We start from the raw sequence: 23508 nt of genomic DNA, 5'->3' as shown, positions 1-23508 counted from the left end.
TCTCCTTTATATGATCATGCAAGAGGAAATACATGTATGCAATCATCTCCATGGAATTAGGATGATAAGTAGCACGATGCGGAATAAAAAGGTTTTTATCGTCCTTGATGATGTGGACAGTGAAAAACAACTAATGGCATTAGCAGGTGATCGAAAATGGTTTGGTCCAGGGAGTAGGGTGATTATAACATGCAGAGATAGTCATCTGTTGAGTACACATGAAGTGAATGATATCCACAAGGTTGACCAGCTTGAAATAGAGAAAGCTTTGCAACTCTTTAGTTTGTTTGCCTTCAAGCAAACCCATCCAACGGAGAATTACAAGGATCTATCTATGGACTTTGTAAATTATACTCAAGGCCTTCCTTTAGCTCTTATAGTTTTGGGTCGTTTCTTGCATACTAGAACAATAGATGCATGGAAAAGTGAGAGAGATAAACTAAAAGCAATTCCTAATCCAGAAATTATGAATGTACTTCAAATAAGTTTTGATGGGCTGCAGGAATTGCAAAAAGAGTTATTTTTGGATATGGCATTTTTGGATAACATACTTCATGAAGAGATGTTATTAGAAAGTTTTGGTCATTATCGCATCGACCTTGATGTTCTCGTCGAGAAGTCCCTCGTAAGCAAAACAAAATATGGATCGTTGTCTATGCATGATTTGCTAAAAGAACTGGGTAGGGAAATAGTTCGCCGCGCATACCCTGAAGAACCTGGACGTCGTAGTAGACTGCGTCGTCTGGAGGATCTCTATCACGTACTGAAGAATGATACTGTAAGTTGATTAGTGTAGACATTAATATAAAAAGGTATATTTTCAGCCTAATTCTTGCTAACCTGTTGTTCTTGGTTACCAGGGAACTGATGCAACTAAAGGCATAGTCCTGGGTTTTTGTCGTGAAACGAAAGATCAGAGACTCAACGCCAAAGCATTGTCAAAGATGAGAAAATTGAGATATCTTAAATTCCATGATTTTCAAACTTTAAAATGGCGTGGAAATCCTTTAAAATACTTGCCAACCAATGAGTTGCGATTTCTAGAGTGGCGTGGATATGATTCGAAATTCTTTCCGAGCAGTTTCCATCCAAAAAATCTTACTGTACTAAGGATGCCTGGCAGCCGTATCAAACAACTATGGAAGGGGTCGATGGTAAGTTTCTCACTCGTATAAATACGTCTTCTTCTTAATAATTCCCCTTTAATTTTCCAAACAAGTTAATATATTTATATTTTGATCCAATTAACTACTTGTTTATAACAGATTTTAGACAATTTGAAGGAATTTGATCTGAGCTATTCTCAGAACTTAATTGAAATACCAGATTTGACTGGAGTCCCAAATCTTGAGAAAATAAACCTTTCAGGTTGTACAAGCTTGTGTGAGCTCCACCCATCCATCGGAAGTCTCAAAAAATTAAAAGCATTGGGACTTGACAAATGTTCAAGCCTTGAGAAGTTACCAGACCTGAGTAGTTTGGAATGCCTGACCGATCTTAGAGCAGAGGAAACTGCTATAACACAAATACCATCTGTCAATCTAATGCCCAAGAGCATCCGTAGGTTTCGTCTTCAAGGATGCAAGTTGATGCGACTTAAATCAACAGATCCCTTCTATGATATCGGATCACTTGTAGAATATCAGAAGGAAGGAATATATGATTACGTAGAAGCAACGTGGATTGATTTTGACAGCAAAGGAGAAAATGTTTTAGACATGGCAGGTGCATGTGCTTCGGCTTTAGATGACGATTTGGTGAGTCAGTTTGTCTCTCTCATTCTTTTCTATAGAAACAAATAAAATATGCCAGAAAAACGCTTTAATAAAATAGATTTCATTTCACAAATAGAAAAATTAATCATCGCCTTGCAATTGCTTTATGTTTGCTGCAATTAACATCTCTTTTTGTGATTATTTTTACAGAAGATGATAAGTGGATGGTCGTGGGGATTCCATATCCCGGAGTGGGTCCAGTATAAAAGTAATGGTTCCTCTATAAAGATGGATTTGGATGTTATTATGAATTTGGAGACGGGGTTTACTTTCTTTATTGTCTGTGATTCTGATCAATTCTTTTCCAATTATCAATTAGGACATACTTCAATTTCTTCGTTATTCAAGGGGTCGATTACGAAAAGTTCGAACGTGAGTCTTACATTATATTTGGAGACGAATGTAGAATTTGGAAGGGTCGATTGTTCGATTGCTTTATTCCCCTTGGACGTATATTTTGGTAAGCAAATTGGGTTGTGGGTGTATATACCGACGGTTTTGCAGTTTATGAATAGACGGCGGTTTATGAATATACAGAGGGTTTTGAGGTTTATGGATATACGGAGGTGGGTCATTCATATTTCATTTCAAACGTATTTATCCAAGAGTCTTGGAAAAAAAGTAGAAGTGAAAGAATGCGGGGTGCATTTAGTATGTCCAGATGATGCTAATTCAAAGTTCTTTAACAGCATTGCTCCTTTTGGCCGTTCGAGATCTTCTAATTTAGATTTCCATCGACAAATTTTTACCCATATGAGAAAGAAAGAGGATAAGGAACGTTCTGTGTTCTTTCGGAAAGAACACATAACTTTCACTTGAGACGCGTTCGAGTGATGATTTAGACAGAGAGTTCGCTTGACACCCGCTCAACAGTTCCCGTGATTGGGAGGCCATCCCGTGAGTTTGCTTGAGTTCTGCTTGACACTTCGCTCGAGCGAATGTTTTGAAATTAGGGTTTTGCACTGTTTGATATAAATACATGTTTTTGATGGATTTTTACGTTTTGGGTTCATTTAGAGCGGCCAGAACTGGTAGAGGACACCAACTTGATAGAGACCTCCTTGTGAGTTCCATTTGTGAGCTTGAGAGCTCATTTGGGTGTATTGAAGTTTTGGGATTAATGAGTGTTTTGTTATACATCTCTTCTACTTCATTTTTGTTAGTGAATTCCTTTGAAGATCCACTCTGCCAATGGACATAGGCTATATTCTAAGCTGAACCACTTAAATCTTGATGTCTTTGTGTGATTGTCATTATTTCTTTTGTTTACTTCCGCTACGATACTTCAAATTAGCCTTTGTTGCATTTGGTGTCTCTTCCCAACATACTTTAATCTAAATCTTGTATATTTTCAAAGATTCTGGCTTGTGATGTATTTAGAGCAACTGCCAATGAAAATAGTTGCATAGTTATCTTTCTCAGTGGGGATACTGCACTGATCAACACTTATAGCTTTGGCAACGAGCCAATTCCAAATTTTGGTTAGAACTTCAAGTTTTGACTATGGTATTAATTTTTGGCTAGGTAAATTCATATTGGACTAACCATTTTAAAGTCAAAATAATAATATAATATTATATATTTTAATAATATTTTACAAATTATTTTTTAATATTTTACAAATACACTCCATATATTAATTAATAATTTATGTTTTACTTAAAATTATTGTTTTCCAACTATTTTCTTCCTCAAACAAACACATTTTAATATACAACATTATCTTTCCTTTTCTTGACCTCTATCTATACAACAATATGGTTACCCTCTCACTTATCAATCCCAAGAGAAAATGCAAACCCCTATGATATAATAGATTACAAAAATTTATTTCCTCCACTCCTTTTCATCTTTCTAATTTCATACTTGCACAGAAATTCTTGTTTTTATAGGTTTCAACTTCAGGCCCATACTTTCAGGTGAAAGAAGCTCCAGAGCAATGCAAGATGAACTCAAGGGGCTTCTTGGGCTGACACTTGATTGAGATGGTCTATACAAGCCGTATCCCATCAGGAAGTACTCCAATAGTATCAACATGGCATGAGGCTACTCCTCTGTTACCATTGACGCATGCCTGAACCTGTACGTTTATTCCCCATAGCCCCTAGTAAATAAAGCTCATTCTCACACTAGCCATATATGAACATAAAATAGGATGGGATAGAATTGTTGCAAACCTCAACTAATGCACTGTATCGCCTATCTAGATTGGAAGTCATGTGGAGAGCCTCTTGAGTGAAATGGAGAGTTATCTCACTCCCTCTGTAATGTCAGGTATGTAGGTCTCCTACTAGACATCACAACATAGAGTTACTTCAAATCTCTAGGCATTAGCATGTGTGTGAATCACGTTTTTTCAATGTGAGACTTCATGAATTATAAAAACACAAGGGCAAGGTAACCCACACCATGTAAGACAATCATCTATAAAGCAGTAAACAATCAATGCACACATAATCGATAGCATATTTTCTAGAGGATGGCAAATCCTCACACTAATCAGTTATGATATATAAAGAATATAAGATATATTAGATGGGTGAGAATATACATAAAATTTGCATATTAATATTTGAGGATGCACGGTCCCGTCCTCTTCCATAAAACAATATGTGAGGATATTGCACTCTAGGGTTGCACTCAACCATTGAAGCATCTCAAATTAGACATTCATGCCCTATGTACTAAATTCCAAGGATTTTACCCTTACTATGGAAAGTAAAGCAAAACCATCTTAAAAATAGGATTTACCCATTGATTGCTCCCAGAAACTGCCAAACATTTGAACTCTGCCTCTTCTCCAAAGACTGTTGAAGGAAACATAATGTCATGGAAGTTAGAGAAAGTGCTCAGTGCTCAGCCTTTGACCACAATTATCACTCATCTTTCAATTAATAAATAGATTATCAAAAGAAAAAAGGAAGGAAAGATGGGAAAAGTTGGAGGACTGACTCTTCTACATGTCTGAACTATATTTGACTCTGATATTTGAGCACTGCCATGAACTTCCTGCCACCATTATTTAAAATCCAGTTATCTACCGACCAAAGTCTCAAAACATGAAGATCAATGGAGGAAATTAAGCACAGACATACCTTGCTGAAGTACCTCTTAAGCAATAACTAAGTCACCACTCCACATGCCATCAAAGTAGAGTAAGTTTTTTGACATCACTTACAGATTATATTAAATCTCGTAAAAGAATAAGACTCTCCAATCCAAATAATTAGCAAAAATGTTTAGAAAAAGAATTTGCAAAAATATTCTCCGACCCTAATAATTAACAAAACATGTGTGCTGTGCCATGGGAGACAACTTACAGCAAATAGGGTCAGGACATAAGCTCATGTTGTAATCCCCACACGCATCACAACAACAAGTCTAGGTGAGAGAGAGAGAGAGAGAGAGAGATCAGTCACTTCCTTTAATTATATATAGATCATGATGAAATAATAAAACAACATAAATGAGATCATTTTTTATAAACATTTGAAATGTTATATCACAAATTAAATAGGCAATAAACTCCTCAAGACCCAATATCCATTCCTGCCATCCTATTTGTGAATTCCCAACCTTAGAATCAGAGCAAAGCAAGGTCTAGTTTTGTTGGCGCTACAGTAAAGCTTAACTCAATTTAAAATACAAAAACAACCATGTAAAAAAAATACAAAAACAAATGAAACCAATCTAATACTAAATCCTAACAGCAACATTTACAGTCAACAACCAGAAGAGCGACTTTAATGCTAACAATTTTTCCAAGCATAGCATCGGGTATTGCCTTGAAAACATAATGAATTAACCGACAATAGAGACAGAGATAATATAACAATCATGGCAAGAGATAATAAAATTTGTTCAAAAGAACATCAAGTTGGTCAGATGTTTGTAGTATGATTGTTCAAAATAACAATCATTTGCGTGCGGCCCTGCACGTGGATCTGCCCATAACAGAGTAGTCTGTTACACCACCATGGTGCATGGCTCTGTGCCAGGTGCGCCTTACACAGCGCACAACACCCTCGATGCATCTTTGTAGCGGAGCTTGCCGCAGCCTTGTGTACGGAAGTGTTGCTCCTTTCCCTGCACATGGTGCTGCGCTTGGATGCGGCCATGGCAGTGGAACACCAAACAGTTGTCGTCGCAACTCCAGTGGGTGTAACATTGTGGGCTGCACAACATGGGTTAGCGTCGCATCGCATGCGACGCAGCAACGATGAACCCAGATGGTCCTCGCTGTGTCTCTTGTGTCGCACAACATAGGGGTGGTGCACTTGTGTGTCTGGCCGTAGTGCTGCCTGTGCAGCATAGTGCCTTGGGCACGCAATATCCAGATAGTGATTACAGTGTCATAGGCTACTTTGCTCGTGGTCGGAGCATCATACTCACTATGGACCCCAAGAGAACTTAAATGTGGCTCCATCGGCATTTGTGCTTGGTGTGCTCCTGTGACCAGCTGGTTAGGCCCTGCTCACTACCCTTTGACTCTATTTCGTCAACTCATGGAATTTTATACCTATTTAGATACTCTAACATGAACAAATGAGTTTCACTAAGATATTATCTCATCCTAGCACTTAGGGTTGTGATTCATGACATGAATCACTTGACATGACTATTCTCGAAATACACAAATTGTATCCAAGATGAAATGTGGCTGAAATATGAAAGGACAGAAGTCCTGACGTAACACAACATGACTTGAACATAACTCATAAGACATGACTTACTTGAGGTAGAAATATTTCATAACATAGCATAACATATAACAGACAATATTTTGTAACATTACATAACATATAACAGATAACATACTTAACATAACATACTTGTAACAATGCATATTACATGCATGACATATATGTAATAGATGACATACTTAGTTTAACATGACATACATGACATTCTCCTTCTTTCTGACATTGTCTTGATAAATTTTATCGTTGAAATGAATAGTACTTACTAAGTAAGTTTCCAGAAAAGATTGAAGGGTCACATTAATCTACTTAAGTTCCAATCTCCTAGACAAAATTTTCTTAAATTGTACACATCCATACTACTTGCAATGTATAGTAATACGTGACAGAATATCTTATGTAACAGATGAATAATTCATGATAGAATAAATTCTATATAACAGATAAATATGTAATGACTTTACATGGCACATATACATACATATACTATAGTTCCTTTACTTATGATCCATACACAATAAATTGCTAGAAAGTTAAAAGCTAACTTACCTCGGTCTTCTTGTTTCTAAATAAAACTCAAGTGTGATCACGAAAAACTGAAACTAGTGATTTCTAAAAGTCATCAAAATCACTAAAATCATACTTGAACTTTTTGGTTTTCTTCTAAGTTCAAAAACAGATCTTTGTTTCTAACTTGTTTTGATCCACCTATTGATCCATGACTTAAAAAAATGTGATCTTTAAACCAAAACATAATATGGTTTAAAAATGTGTCATAAAACATATCTAAACTTTAAACTCAAGAGCACATGGTTAAAAATCAACCAAAACACGAATATAGTCAAGAACATCATCACTTGGTCTATACAAATATCTCTTTGCATAAAAATTCATATATTTAAATATGACATCAAATGTCTTAAAACTAATATTCTAACATGTATATAAGAGACTTAGGATCCTCCAATAAAATAACAAAGTCATTGGACTAGGTTTAAATCACAAAAGATCCAAACTTTCTTAAAACAAAAACTGTTTTTTCGTCTTCCAGTTTCCAAGTTTCTAGATCTAAGAAAATTTTTCATCAAAACCTTTAATCATGTAACAAATCCCCAACCAATAGTCATATACAAATGTTACCAGTACTCCATAAAAAGTTTGGACCAAGATCTATTCATTAACTTGATCAAAAATTTCAAAATATAACACACTCTCCAGTTTATCGCCCAGAATGACATTTATGGGGTTTAAAAATTTTTTGATAGAACAAATGGAACCAATAAGGTCTCCACGTAAAATAGAGTAAAAAAGGAACAACTTTAATGAGGAAACTTGGTGAGAAAACACTTACAAAAACTTATAATCGGGGCGTCAAAAGGAGTTCAGAAAAGTTGTCTGAGAGTGTCTTTTGTGTTCTATCAAAGCAAAGTGTAAAGAAGGGATGATTTTCATTGGAAGGGGGATGAAGGGCTTTTTATACTAGTTATGGAAGATGATAAGTCTGAAATGAAGCTTGAATGTTGGTCTGTCCTTTCCAATATAATATACAAATATCAACCCAAGATTTTTTCTCTAAGTGGAGTGTAGAACTGAAAGAGTGAGGTGGCTCTTTAGCTTTTTACTTCAAGAGTCTTCTAGGTTATCTTGAACAATCTGGTTAGGCATGTGGAAGTGCAAAAAACTTAGCCAAGAAGCAATGCTAATGTGGCCAAATTCGTGGGCTTTAATGAACCTTAACCGAATGGGCCTTAATTTCAAGTTTTAAGAGGATTTGAGTTGCTATCAAACCCAAATCTAATTTCTCTTAGCCCAATCAATTATCCAAGGTTAACAAGGTTGGATAATGATGTTCTAACATAAATTTGAAAGATTAATAGCATTTGGAATTAATTTAATCAAGTGATTAAATTCAATGCTAGAAACCGATTCAGTTAGGTTTTGGAGGTCAACTTTATGGTTTGGATAAAAGCGCTTAGGATTTCGATTTCCACCATGATTCCTTCAAATCCATCAAACGTTACTCATGGTGTCAAGTGTCTAATACTATTCACTATATGTGGTTAAGATCTTGCCAAGTGTCTAAATAAAATTTCTCTAATCTAATTTGGACATTTCACACTATGATTTTGAAACACTGCACTTGGTGTGCTTATCGAGGCTACTATTCGCTCTGAAAAAGTGAATAATAAACTTATCATTGAAAATTTCTAAATATTCATATTAATCTACGGTGAAAATCGTTTACCAAAATCCAACCCTGAAGTGATCCTAAAAAATAATTTCATAGTTTTGAACAGGCGTTTTGTCTGAGAAAATGAAAATTGACTATTATATCATAAAATCCTAAATAATCAATTGAGTCTAATGGCGCAGATCTTAACCCATTCTGACACTTTCAACTATCTCAAATAATTAAAATCTCACTTCTGGCACCACAGTGAGTGATAACAATGACTATGTTGATAGACTAGAACCTATGCGATTAGTTGATTTGTGAAAATTCAGGGGGCTTTAACAAGATTTCTAAAGCCAATAGAAATTCCAAGCTGGCTGTTACAGTGGTCCTTTGACTTTTAGCCGTAATTGGAGAGTTTTGTACTTTCGTTTTTTGGATAATTTAAAAGACTAACTCTATGTAACACTGGACGTGTCTTTGGAAAGATTGCACAAGAAGATCTAAGTGTGTGATCTTCTTGCACATGAAGAGGCTATAAGTTGTGGGGGGAGAAGAAATAAGTGGAAAAAGAATGAAAGGGGAAGGGCTTAGCCTGCAAAATGCATCGTTTTGTTTATTTTTTGTTTTTAAATAATATCCGTTTGCGATGATATAATGTCTCTGCAAGTAATTACATATTTGGTAATGTATTTAGTGGTGACCTAATATCACTAAAAAAGACTAAAACACGCGTCAAATCGGAATTAATTTTTGCAACTAGATTTTTTTAGGATGACATGATTTTACTACGTTTTTAGTGGTGAGATCTTGTTCGCTCGAAATGAAATGATGAAAATAAACAAGATTAGCCTTTTGCGGCCAACCTTGCGACATTGCTACTCCTAGATAGGCTAAAGTCATATAAATCATTTTATATCTATAAGCAAAAATAATATTGGGATCATGGTTCACACAACATTTATATCTAACTGTAAGCTAATTAAGAGGAGACACACCAAGTGATCTAGTAATATGGGCAACAATTAGGGGTGTAAATTTTAATCGGAAAACTGGACCAGACCAGCCCGACTCGGGAGAGCCGGTTTCTAAAATGCAAAAATCGACCGACTTGTTCCAGATCTATGATTTTTACGACTATACCGATTTACTATATTATATATTTAAGTTAATATTTTTTATATTATAGAATATATATAATAATATAAATTATAATTATATTATATAATATATATTATAATTATATATAAGATATTATATAATTACCACTATGACCATGTATTATTATATAGTATTAATATCACTATTAGTATAGTATATAGTATTAGTAATAATTTAGTATCAATGTATTATTATATAATATATAATTTATATTTCATAATGTATAACATATAGTATTAGTATCGCTATATCATTATGATATATATATATATATACTTGTTTGTATACACTATTAAGAAAATTCTAACGGTTATCCATTTCGTCTTAAAATTCATGATAGACTGCATCATGAAGTAACTGTCTCTATTCTTGGTTAATAGAGACTGTTATTTCAGTATACAATTTCTAAAAATCTATCCTATTAAGAATATTAATAAAATTATCTATTTTGTCTTTAATGACTATCCGAGGCCTATATCCATTGTATACACTCTTCGAATTGCATATCCAAGAAAACTATATATATATATATATACATATTAATATATATATATATATATACACACTATATGTAGTAGTAATACTAAAATATACTAATACTAATATATAGTATATATTAAGAGTATATATTAATATATACTAATACTATATATTAATATATTATAAGAGTTATAGCATAATATATATATAATTGTATAGTTAACTTAATATGTTAGTATTAATATCATTATAACTATAAATAGTATTTATATCACTATAACTATAAATAGTATTAATATCACTATTAGTATAATATATAGTATTAATAATAATTTAGCATCAATGTATTAATATATAATATATATTCCATAATATATAAGATCTAATATTAGTACATTGACATACTCTAAGTTAGTAACAAATTAGCAACTAACATCATAAATAAATTTCTTTTTAGATTTTTTTGTATAACATTTTGTTTTATAACAGATTTTTAATAAAACAGATTTTTTTAAACAGATTTTTTATGAAAAATTTGTAAATTATTTACACCAAAAAATCAGACTAGATTGAAAACGGTAAAACTGAAGGTACCAGTTTAGGAGGGGTAGCCAGTGTATCATCGGTTTTAGAAAATACAAAACTGGTGCATATCGATTCGGTCATAAATTTTGTTCAAAATCAGACCGGACCAGACCGGCAACACCTTTAGCAACAATAAATATATGTTGAGCAGCTCACTTTATATATTTATTTCTCTATTCCTTCAGATCCTCAAATGAGTAAACTGGAGAATTTTTTTTTTCTTCAAAATATTACAAGTCATTCGAAAAGTCAACCATTGAAAGATGATCAACCGGCTTCAAAGAATTATTAGTAATGGTGGTTAGATTTTCCTCTCTCTCTTATTTTTTCACAGTTTCATATAACTGTGGCGCATGGCTTCATGGTTCTATATCTATTCAGTTGAAATCTAGATTCTCACGTCATAATTACTGGAAACTTGTTGCAATAAACTCCCGTGTAGAGGAAATAAAGAATTTATTGGCTATGGAATCGAACGATGTTTGCTTTGTAGGAATTGATCATGGGATGGGTGGCGCTGGTAAGAAAACACTAGCCGAAATAATTTATGATCGAGCTTCTTATCAGTTTGAAGGAAGCAATATTATTTTTTGTATTAGAGAAGAATCTAAAGCTTGTAGTCTAGCTTCATTACAAAAACAACTTCTTTCAATGATCGTGCAAGAAGAAATACATATATGGGATCATCGCGAGGGAATCAAGGTGATTATAAGGAGCATGTTGCGTATATAATAAAAAGGATTTTATCATCCTTGATGATGTAGATGGTGAAAAAGAATTAATGGCATTATTAGGGAGTCCTGATTGGTTTGGTCTAGGGACTAGGGTGAATATCATAACTTGCAGAGATAGTCATTTGTTGAGAAATGAAGTGAATGATATTTATAAGGTTATATCATTCACTTCTTCTAGAAAATGTAGCCAAGTCAATCAACAGTTTTACCAAATTAATTTAATGTTTGGCATTAGGATTGAGTAAAAATTCAAAAATTTGTAGCAAACTGGATATTAGTTATAAAATACATAATTCATTGGATGGGCTATATTGAGTTATTTCCTTCAAATTTTACAAAAACATGAATTTTATATAATCTATAGAGAATGCTCTTCAACATATCGGACATGTTCAATCTATACATGGATTGTTGGCAACTCCAAACAATAACTATATATATTGTCTATGGCAGAACGTATGGATTCTATATGGATTCAGGCTTTATGGTTTTTTTTATTATATATCCTATGGAGTTGGTGAAGGTTGAGCCGATCCCTTCTTTTGGGCTCAGGCTTTCCAGGTCGGGCCAAGGACTAACTTGTGAAAAACCCAATTTCAATTTCAATTCCAATTACCAAAACATCATTCTGAATAAATAAATCAAGACCAATGCAATATGATTTTAGTTTTTAAAGGATGGTATTTCCGAAACAGCAGGTAACTCATTAAGCACGTGACAAGTGAATGAACATATAAGGACTTGTGATGGGTTACCATAAACAGGGCTTAAATAAACATATATATGGAGGGTCACGTACATAGTATGACAAATCTGGCAGAAGTAACAGAAAAAATTAGCAGGAAATTTGGTAATGGCTGGCTCCATTTTATCAATTAGAATGTGTAGATGAGACGAAATGACGTGATTATGCTATGATCTCCTTGAAAGACGATCGCTCTCTCTCTCTCTCTCTCTCTCTCTCTCTCTCTCTCTCTCTCTCTCTCTCTCTCTCTCTATATATATATATATATATATATATAATAAGAATAATGTTTTTACGTCTTTTCAATTTGTTTCTTTATTTTAACCACTCATGTATTGAAAGCTATTAATGTATTGGTAAGATTGATTAACATGTATGATAATAATTATTTAAGAAAATTTAAAAAATACTTAGAAGAAAAAACACTCAAATGACTTTGTGTTAACTTTAAGACTCAGTTTAGATACAGAAACATTCTCAATTCATCTCATCTCATTATTATAATTTATCTAAACTCTTATATAAAATATCATAAACAATTTAATTTTTTTAAATCTTAAAAAAATAATAATATTAAAAAATAATATTTTATTCAATTCATCTAAAATCATCTCGTCATTTCACTATTCAAACAAGGTTTTAAGTCATTTGTTTGCTCAACAGGTATAACAGTGTTCATGATTATTTGTGTTTTAGTTAAAAAGTTCTAAAGTGGGTGGAAGCCACCCTAGAAATTACTTTCATACACGCTCGTAAGCAATGCATTCGATCTATAATCGATAGTTGATGCTGCATTTACTTTGAACTTTCCATCTCAGGTTGACAAGTACTAGTACTACTTTTATTTATTTTTTTAATTTTTTTTATTTAATGATTAAGGAAGTAACTTTTAATATAATTATATATTTTTTTTAATGATTAAGGATGTTAAAAAAATACTTAAAAAATAAAAAAAATAAAAAGTTCAAATATACTATAAAATGATAAAAAAAATAATAAAAGATCAATAATAAGACTATCATTGTCAATCAAGAAGAGGCGAAGCTACGTAGAACCTTAGTATGCAAATTCATTGGTTTTAGTCATGATTGGAAAAAAATCTAGTAGCTACTAATTTGCAATCACTATATCAAATGACTTTCTTCTTCTTCTTCTAAAAAATGTAGCCAAGTCAACCAACAGCTTTACCAATTTAATGTTTGGCATTAGGATTGAGTAAAAATTTAAAAATTCGATTCTGCTTCTAATTTTGCACCAACTCCAGAGTCGTTTTAACCAAAAAAGTTGGAGGTAGTGATGTACCGACTCTAATTCCGATATTGTACATATTTTATAAAAATATATATTTTTTATATAACTATAACTTATATAATTAATTAAATTCACTAATATACTAGTATGAACAAATTATTATAAAATAATATGCTTATACTATAATACAAATAGACTACATTAACTAATAATTGTTAAGTATATGTAAACACTATACTACTAAGTATACGTATAAACACAAATGTATAATAACATATAATACTAATTATATAATAGCTACTGTACAATAACATTTAATACTAATGTATTATGTATAAACACAAATATATAAATTTATAATAACATGTAATACTAATATATAATAACATTAATTTGTACAATGATTTTTTTTTTCAATTTTGGTTATGTTTTAATAAAATTGAAATTGAAAAAAAATATTTTTAAAAAAAACTAAAATCTGGAAGCCTAAATCTGATTAGTGAGAGCCCAAGATTGTCAAATTAAAATTTCAAATGGATTAATAAAAAAAAAAAAAAAAAACCCAATAAGAAAGCCTAGATCTGACTCCGCTTAGACGAAGTCAAAGTTAGATTAGAGGCTATGCTAATCGGAGTCGGAGTCAGAGGTAGGGCTGTGATAACCGGGCTTTAGGCCCAGCCCCTTTGAAGTCAGGACGAAACCCAGCCCACGAGCAGCATGTGATGGACAGACGGCGTCGTTTTGGGGAGGGATTTAATTCCCTTTCTGTCATGCACTGCTTTTCTTCTTCTTCCGCTGCGTTCCTTCATTTTGCATTTCGGTCTGCACTTCCGTGATTCTCTCCCTTCCCGTGCAACTGCTTCCCATGCCCCACGATTGCTATTTTCGGTTCCGCACATGAAGAGCCTTCCTCACCACATTTCCGAACCACTCAGACTCTCTCTCTTGCGCGGACTGGTGTTTCATCCTTAGTCGACATATCTGTTTCCGTGGGTCTTGAATTTTCTGGTTCTTCGAAGGTGAGCGATCATTCTCTCTTTCGTTCTATGTTTTCTTTTCGGGCTTCACCATCTGTTTGTGATTTGCTTCATGGGATTTTGGCACTTTGCAGTAGACTGTAGGCACCAAGTTTGGGCATCGGGGTTGCCTATGATTTTGAAGTTATTTTTGGTAACTTCCGCCACCCATTAAATCCTTAGTTTCTCTTAATTCTTGCTTGCCGTTACACATTCCATAAATCATTTTATCTCTTTCCTTCGGTTTGTCTATCGCGCACACACACGCTGCTTGGTTTAGCCGTGCATCACACTTAGTCATAATTTCCCCTCTGCGCAGACCATTAGCATTTTCAGTAGAAGAATTTTTGACATTTATTTTTGAGTTGATGTTTTATTTGTTGGATTGCGGTAGAGTGTGTTGGAATTCTGAATGTGAGGAGTATGATTTTGGATGAATTGTGAGACTGTTTTGGATTATTATTTGAGACTATTTGGTGTAAAAGGATGGGTGTTTTGAGCTAGTTGTATTGAACTTTTATGCAAGTTTTGAATTATTGAATGACTAGAGTATTGATGCTTACACTGAAATTACTTTATTCGGAGGTTGGAAGTGAAGTTTGGTTTGGGTTATGTTTTAATTATTGGAGTTGCAGTTGTTGGTTTTGGAAATAATTATAGTTGGTTTGGTGTTAATAGAAGGTGGTGGCTGTTTTGGGTTTTAAATGCGAATACTTTGAAGAGAGAGTTGTTCGGGTTTAAATTGTTAGATAGTTATGGAGCTGTGAAGGGACTGTTTTGATTTCTTACTCAATAAATAGTAGCCTACTAGATTAGTTATTAAATGATGGATATATGTTTCTTTTGTTTAGATGGATATATGTTTCTTTTGTTTAGGTGGTGTTACTATTAGAGTTCCGACTCAAGGTGTTGATAATACGAAGAAGTCAGGTAAGCGGGGTTCATATACTAGTTTTGCATAAAATAAATAAAATGAGGTTGACTTTGAGAATAAATTTATTTATTTTTTTGAAAGAGATGATCTGAAAACAATCTCAGATGTTTATTCTGCATATGCATAAATTCTATATAAGAGGAAGTGTTTTTCTGTCATGACTGGTGTAGACATGAGCTAGTTTTGTGTTCCTTATTTCTGAACTATGTAAAAGAGCGAATATGAAAATCTAAAAGTTTTTTTATGAACAAATGAGAATATTTTGTTTATGTTTATATTGAACATGTAAAATGATCTGAAGTTTTTCAGTATTTTGTCTTGAAATGATGTGTCATCTGAAAACCTTAGCATGAAGTTCTGATTCTATATATGATTGTAATCAGATTTTCGATGAAATATGTTCTGTTTCTGTTAAGGCCCAGCCACGGGTATAATAATGGTTTATAACCCTACTACGGGGGTCAAACATGGAATATGGCCCAGCCACGGGTATAATGGTGGTTTATAACCCTACCACGGGAGTGAAACATAGAATATGGCCCAGCCACGGGTATAATGCTGGTTTATAACCCTACCACGGGGGTTAAACATGGTATTGTCCCGATGTGATGCTAAGTGATGATATGATGATAATGTTTCAGTTTAGAAATGCCAACGGATCTTTTTTTTGGAATAACTTTATTTTTTTTCTGAAAATTTCGCTCTAATGTTTTTGTATGAAGTTTTGTTTCTGCATTCTGAAAGTAAATGTTTTGTTCTGCTTATCAAATGTTATAAATGCTCATATTTATATGCTAGTATATGCTCTCTGCTTGCTGAGTTGTTGATAACTCATCCCTTTAATCTTCATAATATTTCAGATGACATTGACGGTTCAGCTGAGGATCGGTATTAGAGTTTGTGGAGAAGATTAGCAGTGAATGGTTGTTGAGTATCTCGTGGTATTAGTGTTGATGTTGGAAGTTATTTATGTTTCTTAAGTTTCCTTCAAAGGATTTAGACGTTTTATGGAGACTTATGTTAATGTTGCATTATTTCTAGTTTGTTATGTGAGACATGAAGAAGAGTTGATTTTATTTGAATTGTTGGATTGAAAATTGGATAGATGAGTTTATATGGTTTATTTAATTGAAGTATTTACGTTCGATTTGAGGTTTTGGAAAACAGATATATTCTTGAATTTGGAAGTACTCTAGCCTTGTTAGAGTTGATTATCAGGTTTTATGAGTTAACTCTCCGGACCCTCGGGGACAGGGCGTTATAGTTGGTATCAGAGACAGGTTTGAATTTTGCATACTGTAGACCTTGGAGGTTTAGATATCTGTGGGTTCATAAGATGTGGAAATTTCAATAGAGGAATTGGAAGATTATAAGGATAGTCATGGGGGTATTTAAGTTTGAGTTCCAAGAACATTAAGATTGATTTTGATGGGATTTAAGGTTTTAGATTTGGCTGATGTTAGGATTGAATTTGAAACTTTGAGGATTCTAGTGATATACGTGTGTAATAAGTGATGTCAGATTTGCATAGTTATCTGATATATATATATATATATATGTATATGTGTTTATATGCATATTTTATTTATCCTCTTATTTTATTCTATTTACCTGGTATTTTCGTTTTCTTTTATTTTAGAACATTTCACCGAGTTTAGACTTTTAGGATGGCTGCTCTTCGTAGAGTTCGAATTCTTGAAGATTTGAATGAAGACGACAATGGTGGGGGTTGCACGTTCGAACAATTTAATCGAACGCATCCTCCCATCTTTGATGGAAGAGGCGATGCGAACGCTGTGGAAGATTGGATACAAGACATTGAAGAAATATTTGGTGTTTTGGAGTGTACCGATCAACAAAAAGTCAAATTCGCAGCCTTCAAACTATCTGGAGAAGCAAAGAGATGGTAGAATTTTGAGAAAGTTATCAGGGAAGCTGTGGGGATTGGAGTAATTGTTTGGGCTCAATTCAAGTAGAATTTCTTTGATCAATTTTTCCCTAAGGCGGATAGGGATGCTAGAGCCCGAGAGTTCACCAACTTGGTGCAAGGGACCATGACTGTGCGCCAGTATGCTGCAAGGTTGGCGGAATTATCACGTTTCGCCACATACTTGATTCCCGATGAGGAGAAAAAGACTAGGAAGTTTGAGGAAGGTTTGAACTACAGGATTTATGAACGGGTGATGGTCTTACAGATTCAGAATTTTTCAGAATTAGTGCACAAGGCGATGCTAGTTGAACATAATCTTAAGAGGGGTGCTGAATTGCAAGAACAGAGGAAGAGAGCTGCTCCACAAGGGTTTCCTAGTTCGGATCAAGTGCAATGGAAAAAGAGAAATGAGGGGAGCAGTTCAAATCAGAGACAGATATAGGGAAATCATACACCTAACCCCGGTAAGTTTTGTAACCGCATACACCATGGGGAGTGCAGGAAGGAAGTGGGATCATGTTTCAAATGTTGTAAGGATGGGCATTTCATTAGAGAATGTCCATTGCTTGCAAAGAACAACAAAAGGCCCAACCCACCCCAAAACTTTAGGCCGAATAATCAAGGCAACAATCAGCGGAGGACTGTACCTGCTCGGGTGTTTGCTTTGACACTGGGAGAAGCTGAGGACAAGGATGATGTCATCACAGGTATAATTTTCTAACCATCTCTTAAAATTTTCTTTGTTGAGAATTAAGGAATATTTATCTTATTATCTCTATGGGTTATATGACGTAACCAGAAATTATTCCCTCATTTCTCAATAAGGCTACTGTTTTATTTGACTCGGGAGCTACCCACTCCTTTATTTCAATGGATTATGTTAAGTTGTGCCCCATTGATACTGATGAGATGGACTACAATTTGAGGGTCTCAACCCCAACAGGCGATTTAGTGACTTGTAATAAGATTATACTCAAGTGTCCAATAACTATTAGCGGGAAGGAAATGCCGGCTAACTTGATAGTCTTTCCTATGTTTGGGTTTGATGTAATTTTGGGAATGGATTGGTTAGCTTCCAGTTATGCTAGTATTGACTGTTTTAGAAGAGAAGTAGTGTTCAAGTTCCTGGAAGAAGAGGAACTTCGATTTATGGGTTCCAGGGTGCGTATCCCTCCTTCAGTTATTTCTGCTCTTCAGGTTGATAAGTTAATACGTGACGGGTGTCAAGGGTATTTGGCTTTTGTGGTGGATGAACCAAAGGAAGAATTGAAACTAGAAGAGATTCCTATTGTGAGGGAATATCCAAAAGTTTTTCCTGAAGATTTGTCTGGATTACCACCTGAGCGGGAGGTAGAGTTTGCTATTGAATTAGCCCTAGGCACAGCGCCTCTTTTCAAAGCCCCTTATCGAATGGCGCCATTAGAGTTAGCCGAGCTCAAAGAACAGTTGCAAGACTTGTTAGACAAAGGTTTCATTAGACCTAGTGTGTCACCTTGGGGAGCTCCAGTCTTGTTTTTGAAGAAGAAGGATGGGACAATGAGGATGTGTATAGACTACAGGGAACTGAATCGAGTGACCATAAAGAATAAATATCCGTTGCCCCGCATCGATGATTTATTTGATCAGTTGCAAGGTGCGCAGGTGTTTTCTAAAATTGATCTCAGATCGGGTTATCATCAATTAAAAATCAAGGTGGAGGATGTGCCTAAGACAGCTTTCAAGACCAGGTATGGCCACTTTGAATTTTTAGTCATGCCTTTTGGTTTAACCAACGCCCCAGCAGTATTTATGGACTTGATGAATCGAGTATTTCATGAGTTTCTGGATAAATTTGTAGTAGTGTTTATTGACGATATATTAATCTACTCCAAGAGCAAAGCTGAACATGAAGATCATCTGGGACAAGTACTAGGGACACTCAGGGATAAGAAATTATTTGCCAAGTTGAAGAAGTGTGAATTTTGGCTTGAGTCTATTGCATTTTTGGGACATGTAGTCTTAAGGGATGGCATTTTTGTAGACCCCGGGAAAATTGAAGCAATAGTTAACTGGACTCAACCAACCAATGTGCATGAAGTTTGGAGTTTCTTGGGCTTGGCTAGTTATTACCATCGATTTATAGACAATTTCTCAAAAATAGCGGTTCCCCTTACCGCCCTTACTAGGAAGAACAACAAGTATGTTTGGACTGAAAAATGTGAGGAAAGCTTCTAGGAACTGAAGAAGAGATTGGTGACAGCTCCAGTTCTGACAGTCCCTAGCGAAAGAGGAGGATTTGTGGTTTATAGTGATGCTTCGCGTTTGGGTTTGGGATGTGTATTAATGCAACATGGGAAAGTAATAGCATACGCTTCTCGGCAACTAAAGACATATGAACAAAATTACCCAACACATGATTTGGAGTTGGCCGCCGTTGTCTTTGCACTTAAAATCTGGAGACATTATTTATATGGTGAAAGGTGCGAAATCTACACTGATCACAAGAGTTTGAAGTACTTCTTCACTCAGAAAGAACTGAATATGAGACAGAGGAGATGGCTCGAACTAGTCAAGGACTATGACTGCAACATTAACTACCATCCAGGCAAAGCTAATGTTGTAGCTGATGCACTTAGCAGGAAGCTAGTGGGACTAGTAATTGCAACTCTTACCACTTAGCCCCACTTATTAATGGACTTGGAAAGAGCCACTATTGAAGTAGTTGTGGGTGACTAGCAGGCATTAATAGCCAGTTTAATAGTTCAACCAGCTTTGATAGACAGAATCAAGCTCGCCCAAAAAGAAGATTCTAAGTTGGCGAGATTAATTGAAGAAGTAGAAAAAGGGGATAAACCTGAGTTTAATGTTTCTGAAGATGGAGTGTTAAGGTTTGGAAATAGATGTTGTGTGTCGGACAATGTTGTAATAAAAAGACTTATCCTTGAAGAAGCGCACCGCTCCCCTTACACAGTTCACCCAGGTAGTACAAAAATGTATCGGGATTTGAAAGAGTCTTTTTGGTGGGAGGGCATGAAGAGAGAGATTGCGCAATTTGTGGCACAATGCCTAACTTGCCAACAGGTGAAAGTAGAACACCAACGACCAGTAGGATTTTTCCAACCACTTCAGATTCCAGAATGAAAATGGGAGCATATTTCTATGGACTTTGTTACAGGCCTTCCACGGGCACCGACTGGACAAGATGCAATTTGGGTGATAGTAGACCGTTTGACGAAGACAGCTCATTTTGTACCTATCAAAGTTTCTTATCAGTTGGAGAAACTAGCCGAGCTTTATATACAGGAAATAGTGAGGTTGCATGGGGTACCTGTGTCCATTGTGTCGGATAGAGATCCGCGTTTCACTTCGAAATTTTGGCGAAGCTTACAAGAGGCCATGGGCACAAAGTTAAATTTCAGCACGACTTTTCACCCACAAACAGATGGTCAGTCGGAAAGGACCATTCAAATTTTGGAAGACATGTTGAGAGCTTGTATGTTGGATTTTAAGGGAACTTGGATTCGACACTTGCCTTTGGTCGAGTTTGCATATAATAACAGTTACCAGGCTAGTATCGAGATGGCACCTTATGAGGCACTTTACTGTAGGAAGTGTAGATCTCCTTTATATTGGGACGAAGTGGGTGAAAGACAAATTTTGGGTCCAGAAATCATACAGAAGACAACAGAGAAGATTGAGACCATTCGAGCTAGAATGAGAGCAGCTTAGAGTCGACAGAAGAGCTATGCAGATAATCGTCGTCGCCAATTAGAGTTTGAGGTTGGGGATAAAGTATTCTTGAAGATTGCACCCATGAGAGGGGTTATGAGGTTTGGAAAGAAAGGTAAGTTGAGCCCTAGGTACATCGGACCATTTGAGATTCTTGATCGGATTGGACCAGTGGCTTACAGAGTAATCCTACCACCCGCGCTCTCAAGTGTACACAATGTATTTCAAGTATCTATGATGAGGAAGTATGTACCCGACCCCACTCACATTATTGATTACGAGCCTCTTCAATTTTAGGAAGATCTGACTTATACAGAAGAGCCGGTACAGGTTGAAGAGAGAAAAGAACAAGTGTTACGTAACCGGACTATTCCATTGGTTAAAGTGGTATGGAATAGTCATGCTATCAGTGAAGCCTCTTGGGAATTAGAAGAGGATATGCAAGTCAAGTACCCACAGTTATTCGACGATGATCCTAATAGCTTGTGACAAATTCCGAGGACGAAATTTTTATAAGGGGGGAAGAATGTGATAATCGGGCTTTAGGCCCAGCCCCCTTGAAGTCAGGACTAAGCCCAGCCCACGAGCAGCATGTGATGGACGGACGACGTCGTTTTGGGGAGGGATTTATTTCCCTTTCTGCCGTGCACTGTTTTTCTTCTTCTTCCGCTGCGTTCCTTCGTTTTGCATTTCGGTCTGCACTTCTGTGATTCTCTCCCTTCCCGTGCAACTGCTTCCCACGCCCCACGATTGCTATTTTCGGTTCCACACATGAAGAGCCTTCCTCACCACATTTCCGAACCACTCAGACTCTCTCTCTTGCGCGGACTGGTGTTTCATTCTTAGCCGACATAACTATTTCCGTGGGTCTCAAATTTTCTGGTTCTTCGAAGGTGAGCCATCATTCTCTCTTCCGTTCTATGTTTTCTTTTTGGGCTTCACCATCTGTTTGTGATTTGCTTCGTGGGATTTTGGCACTTTGCAGTAGACTGTGGGCACCAAGTCTGGGCGCCGGGGTTGCCTATGATTTTGAAGTTATTTTCGGTAACTTCCGCCACCCATTAAATCCTTAGTTTCTCTTAATTCTTGCTTGCCGTTACACATTCCATAAATCATTTTATCTCTTTCCTTCGGTTTGTCTATCGCACACACATATGCTGCTTGGTTTGGCCTTGCATCACACTTAGTCATAATTTCCCCTCTGTGCAGACCGTTAGCATTTTCAGTAGAAGAATTTTTGACATTTATTTTTGAGTTGATGTTTTATTTGTTGGATTGAGGTAGAGTGTGTTGGAATTCTGAATGTGAGGAGTATGATTTTGGATGAATTGTGAGACTGTTTTGGATTATTATTTGAGACTATTTGGTGTAAAAGGATGGGTGTTTTGAGCTAGTTGTATTGAACTTTTATGCAAGTTTTGAATTATTGAATGACTAGAGTATTGATGCTTACACTAAAATTACTTTATTCGGAGGTTGGAAGTGAAGTTTGGTTTGGGTTATGTTTTAATTATTGGAGTTGCAGTTGTTGATTTTGGAAATAATTATAGTTGGTTTGGTGTTAATAGAAGGTGGTGGCTATTTTGGGTTTTAAATACGAATGGTTTGAAGAGAGAGTTGTTAGGGTTTAAATTGTTAGATAGTTATGGAGCTATCAAGGGACTGTTTTGACTTATTACTCAATAAATAGTAGCCTACTAGATTGGTTATTAAATGATGGATATATGTTTCTTTTGTTTAGGTGGTGTTACTATTAGAGTTCCGGCTCAAGGTGTTGATAATACGAAGAAGTCAGGTAAGCGGGGTTCATATACTAGTTTTGTATAAAATAAATAAAAGGAGGTTGACTTTCAGAATAAATGTGTTTATTTTTTTGAAAGAGATGATCTGAAAACAACCTCAGATGTTTATTCTGCATATGCATAAATTCTATATAAGAGAAAGTGTTTTTCTATCATAACTGGTGTAGACATGAGCTAGTTTTGTGTACTTTATTTCTGAACTATGTAAAAGAGCAAATATGAAAATCTAGAAGTTTTGTTATGAACAAATGAGAATATTTTGTTTATGTTTATCTCGAACGTGTGAAATGATCTGAAGCTTTTCAGTATTTTATATTGAAATGATGTGTCATCTGAAAACCTTAGCATGAAGTTCTGATTCTGTATATGATTGTAATCGGATTTTCGATGAAATCTGTTTTGTTTCTGTTAAGGCCCAGCCACGGGTATAATGGTGGTTTATAACCCTACCACGGGGGTGAAACATGGTATACGGCCCAGCCACGAGTATAATGGTGGTTTATAACCCTACCAC

General features: G+C 35.3%; 1 protein-coding gene and 1 pseudogene across 1 annotated transcript; one reads left to right on the top strand and one right to left on the bottom strand.

Annotated features, from left to right (window-relative positions):
• Positions 1-76: 76 nt before the first annotated feature.
• On the top strand, positions 77-3261 carry LOC108979786 (disease resistance protein RUN1-like). Its single transcript, XM_035687105.1, has 5 exons — positions 77-778; positions 861-1154; positions 1266-1757; positions 1926-2054; positions 3133-3261. Exons 1-5 carry the CDS (start codon positions 77-79, stop codon positions 3259-3261), a joined length of 1746 nt encoding a protein of 581 aa, XP_035542998.1.
• A 374-nt stretch (positions 3262-3635) lies between these two features.
• Positions 3636-23508, bottom strand: part of LOC118346095 — a 36537-nt pseudogene continuing 16664 nt past the window's right edge.

Source organism: Juglans regia, unplaced genomic scaffold, assembly GCF_001411555.2.
Source record: "Juglans regia cultivar Chandler unplaced genomic scaffold, Walnut 2.0 Scaffold_674, whole genome shotgun sequence".
Classification (NCBI taxonomy): domain Eukaryota; kingdom Viridiplantae; phylum Streptophyta; class Magnoliopsida; order Fagales; family Juglandaceae; genus Juglans; species Juglans regia.
Note: the sequence above shows the minus strand (reverse complement) of the source record. Positions and strands in the feature narration are given on the sequence as shown.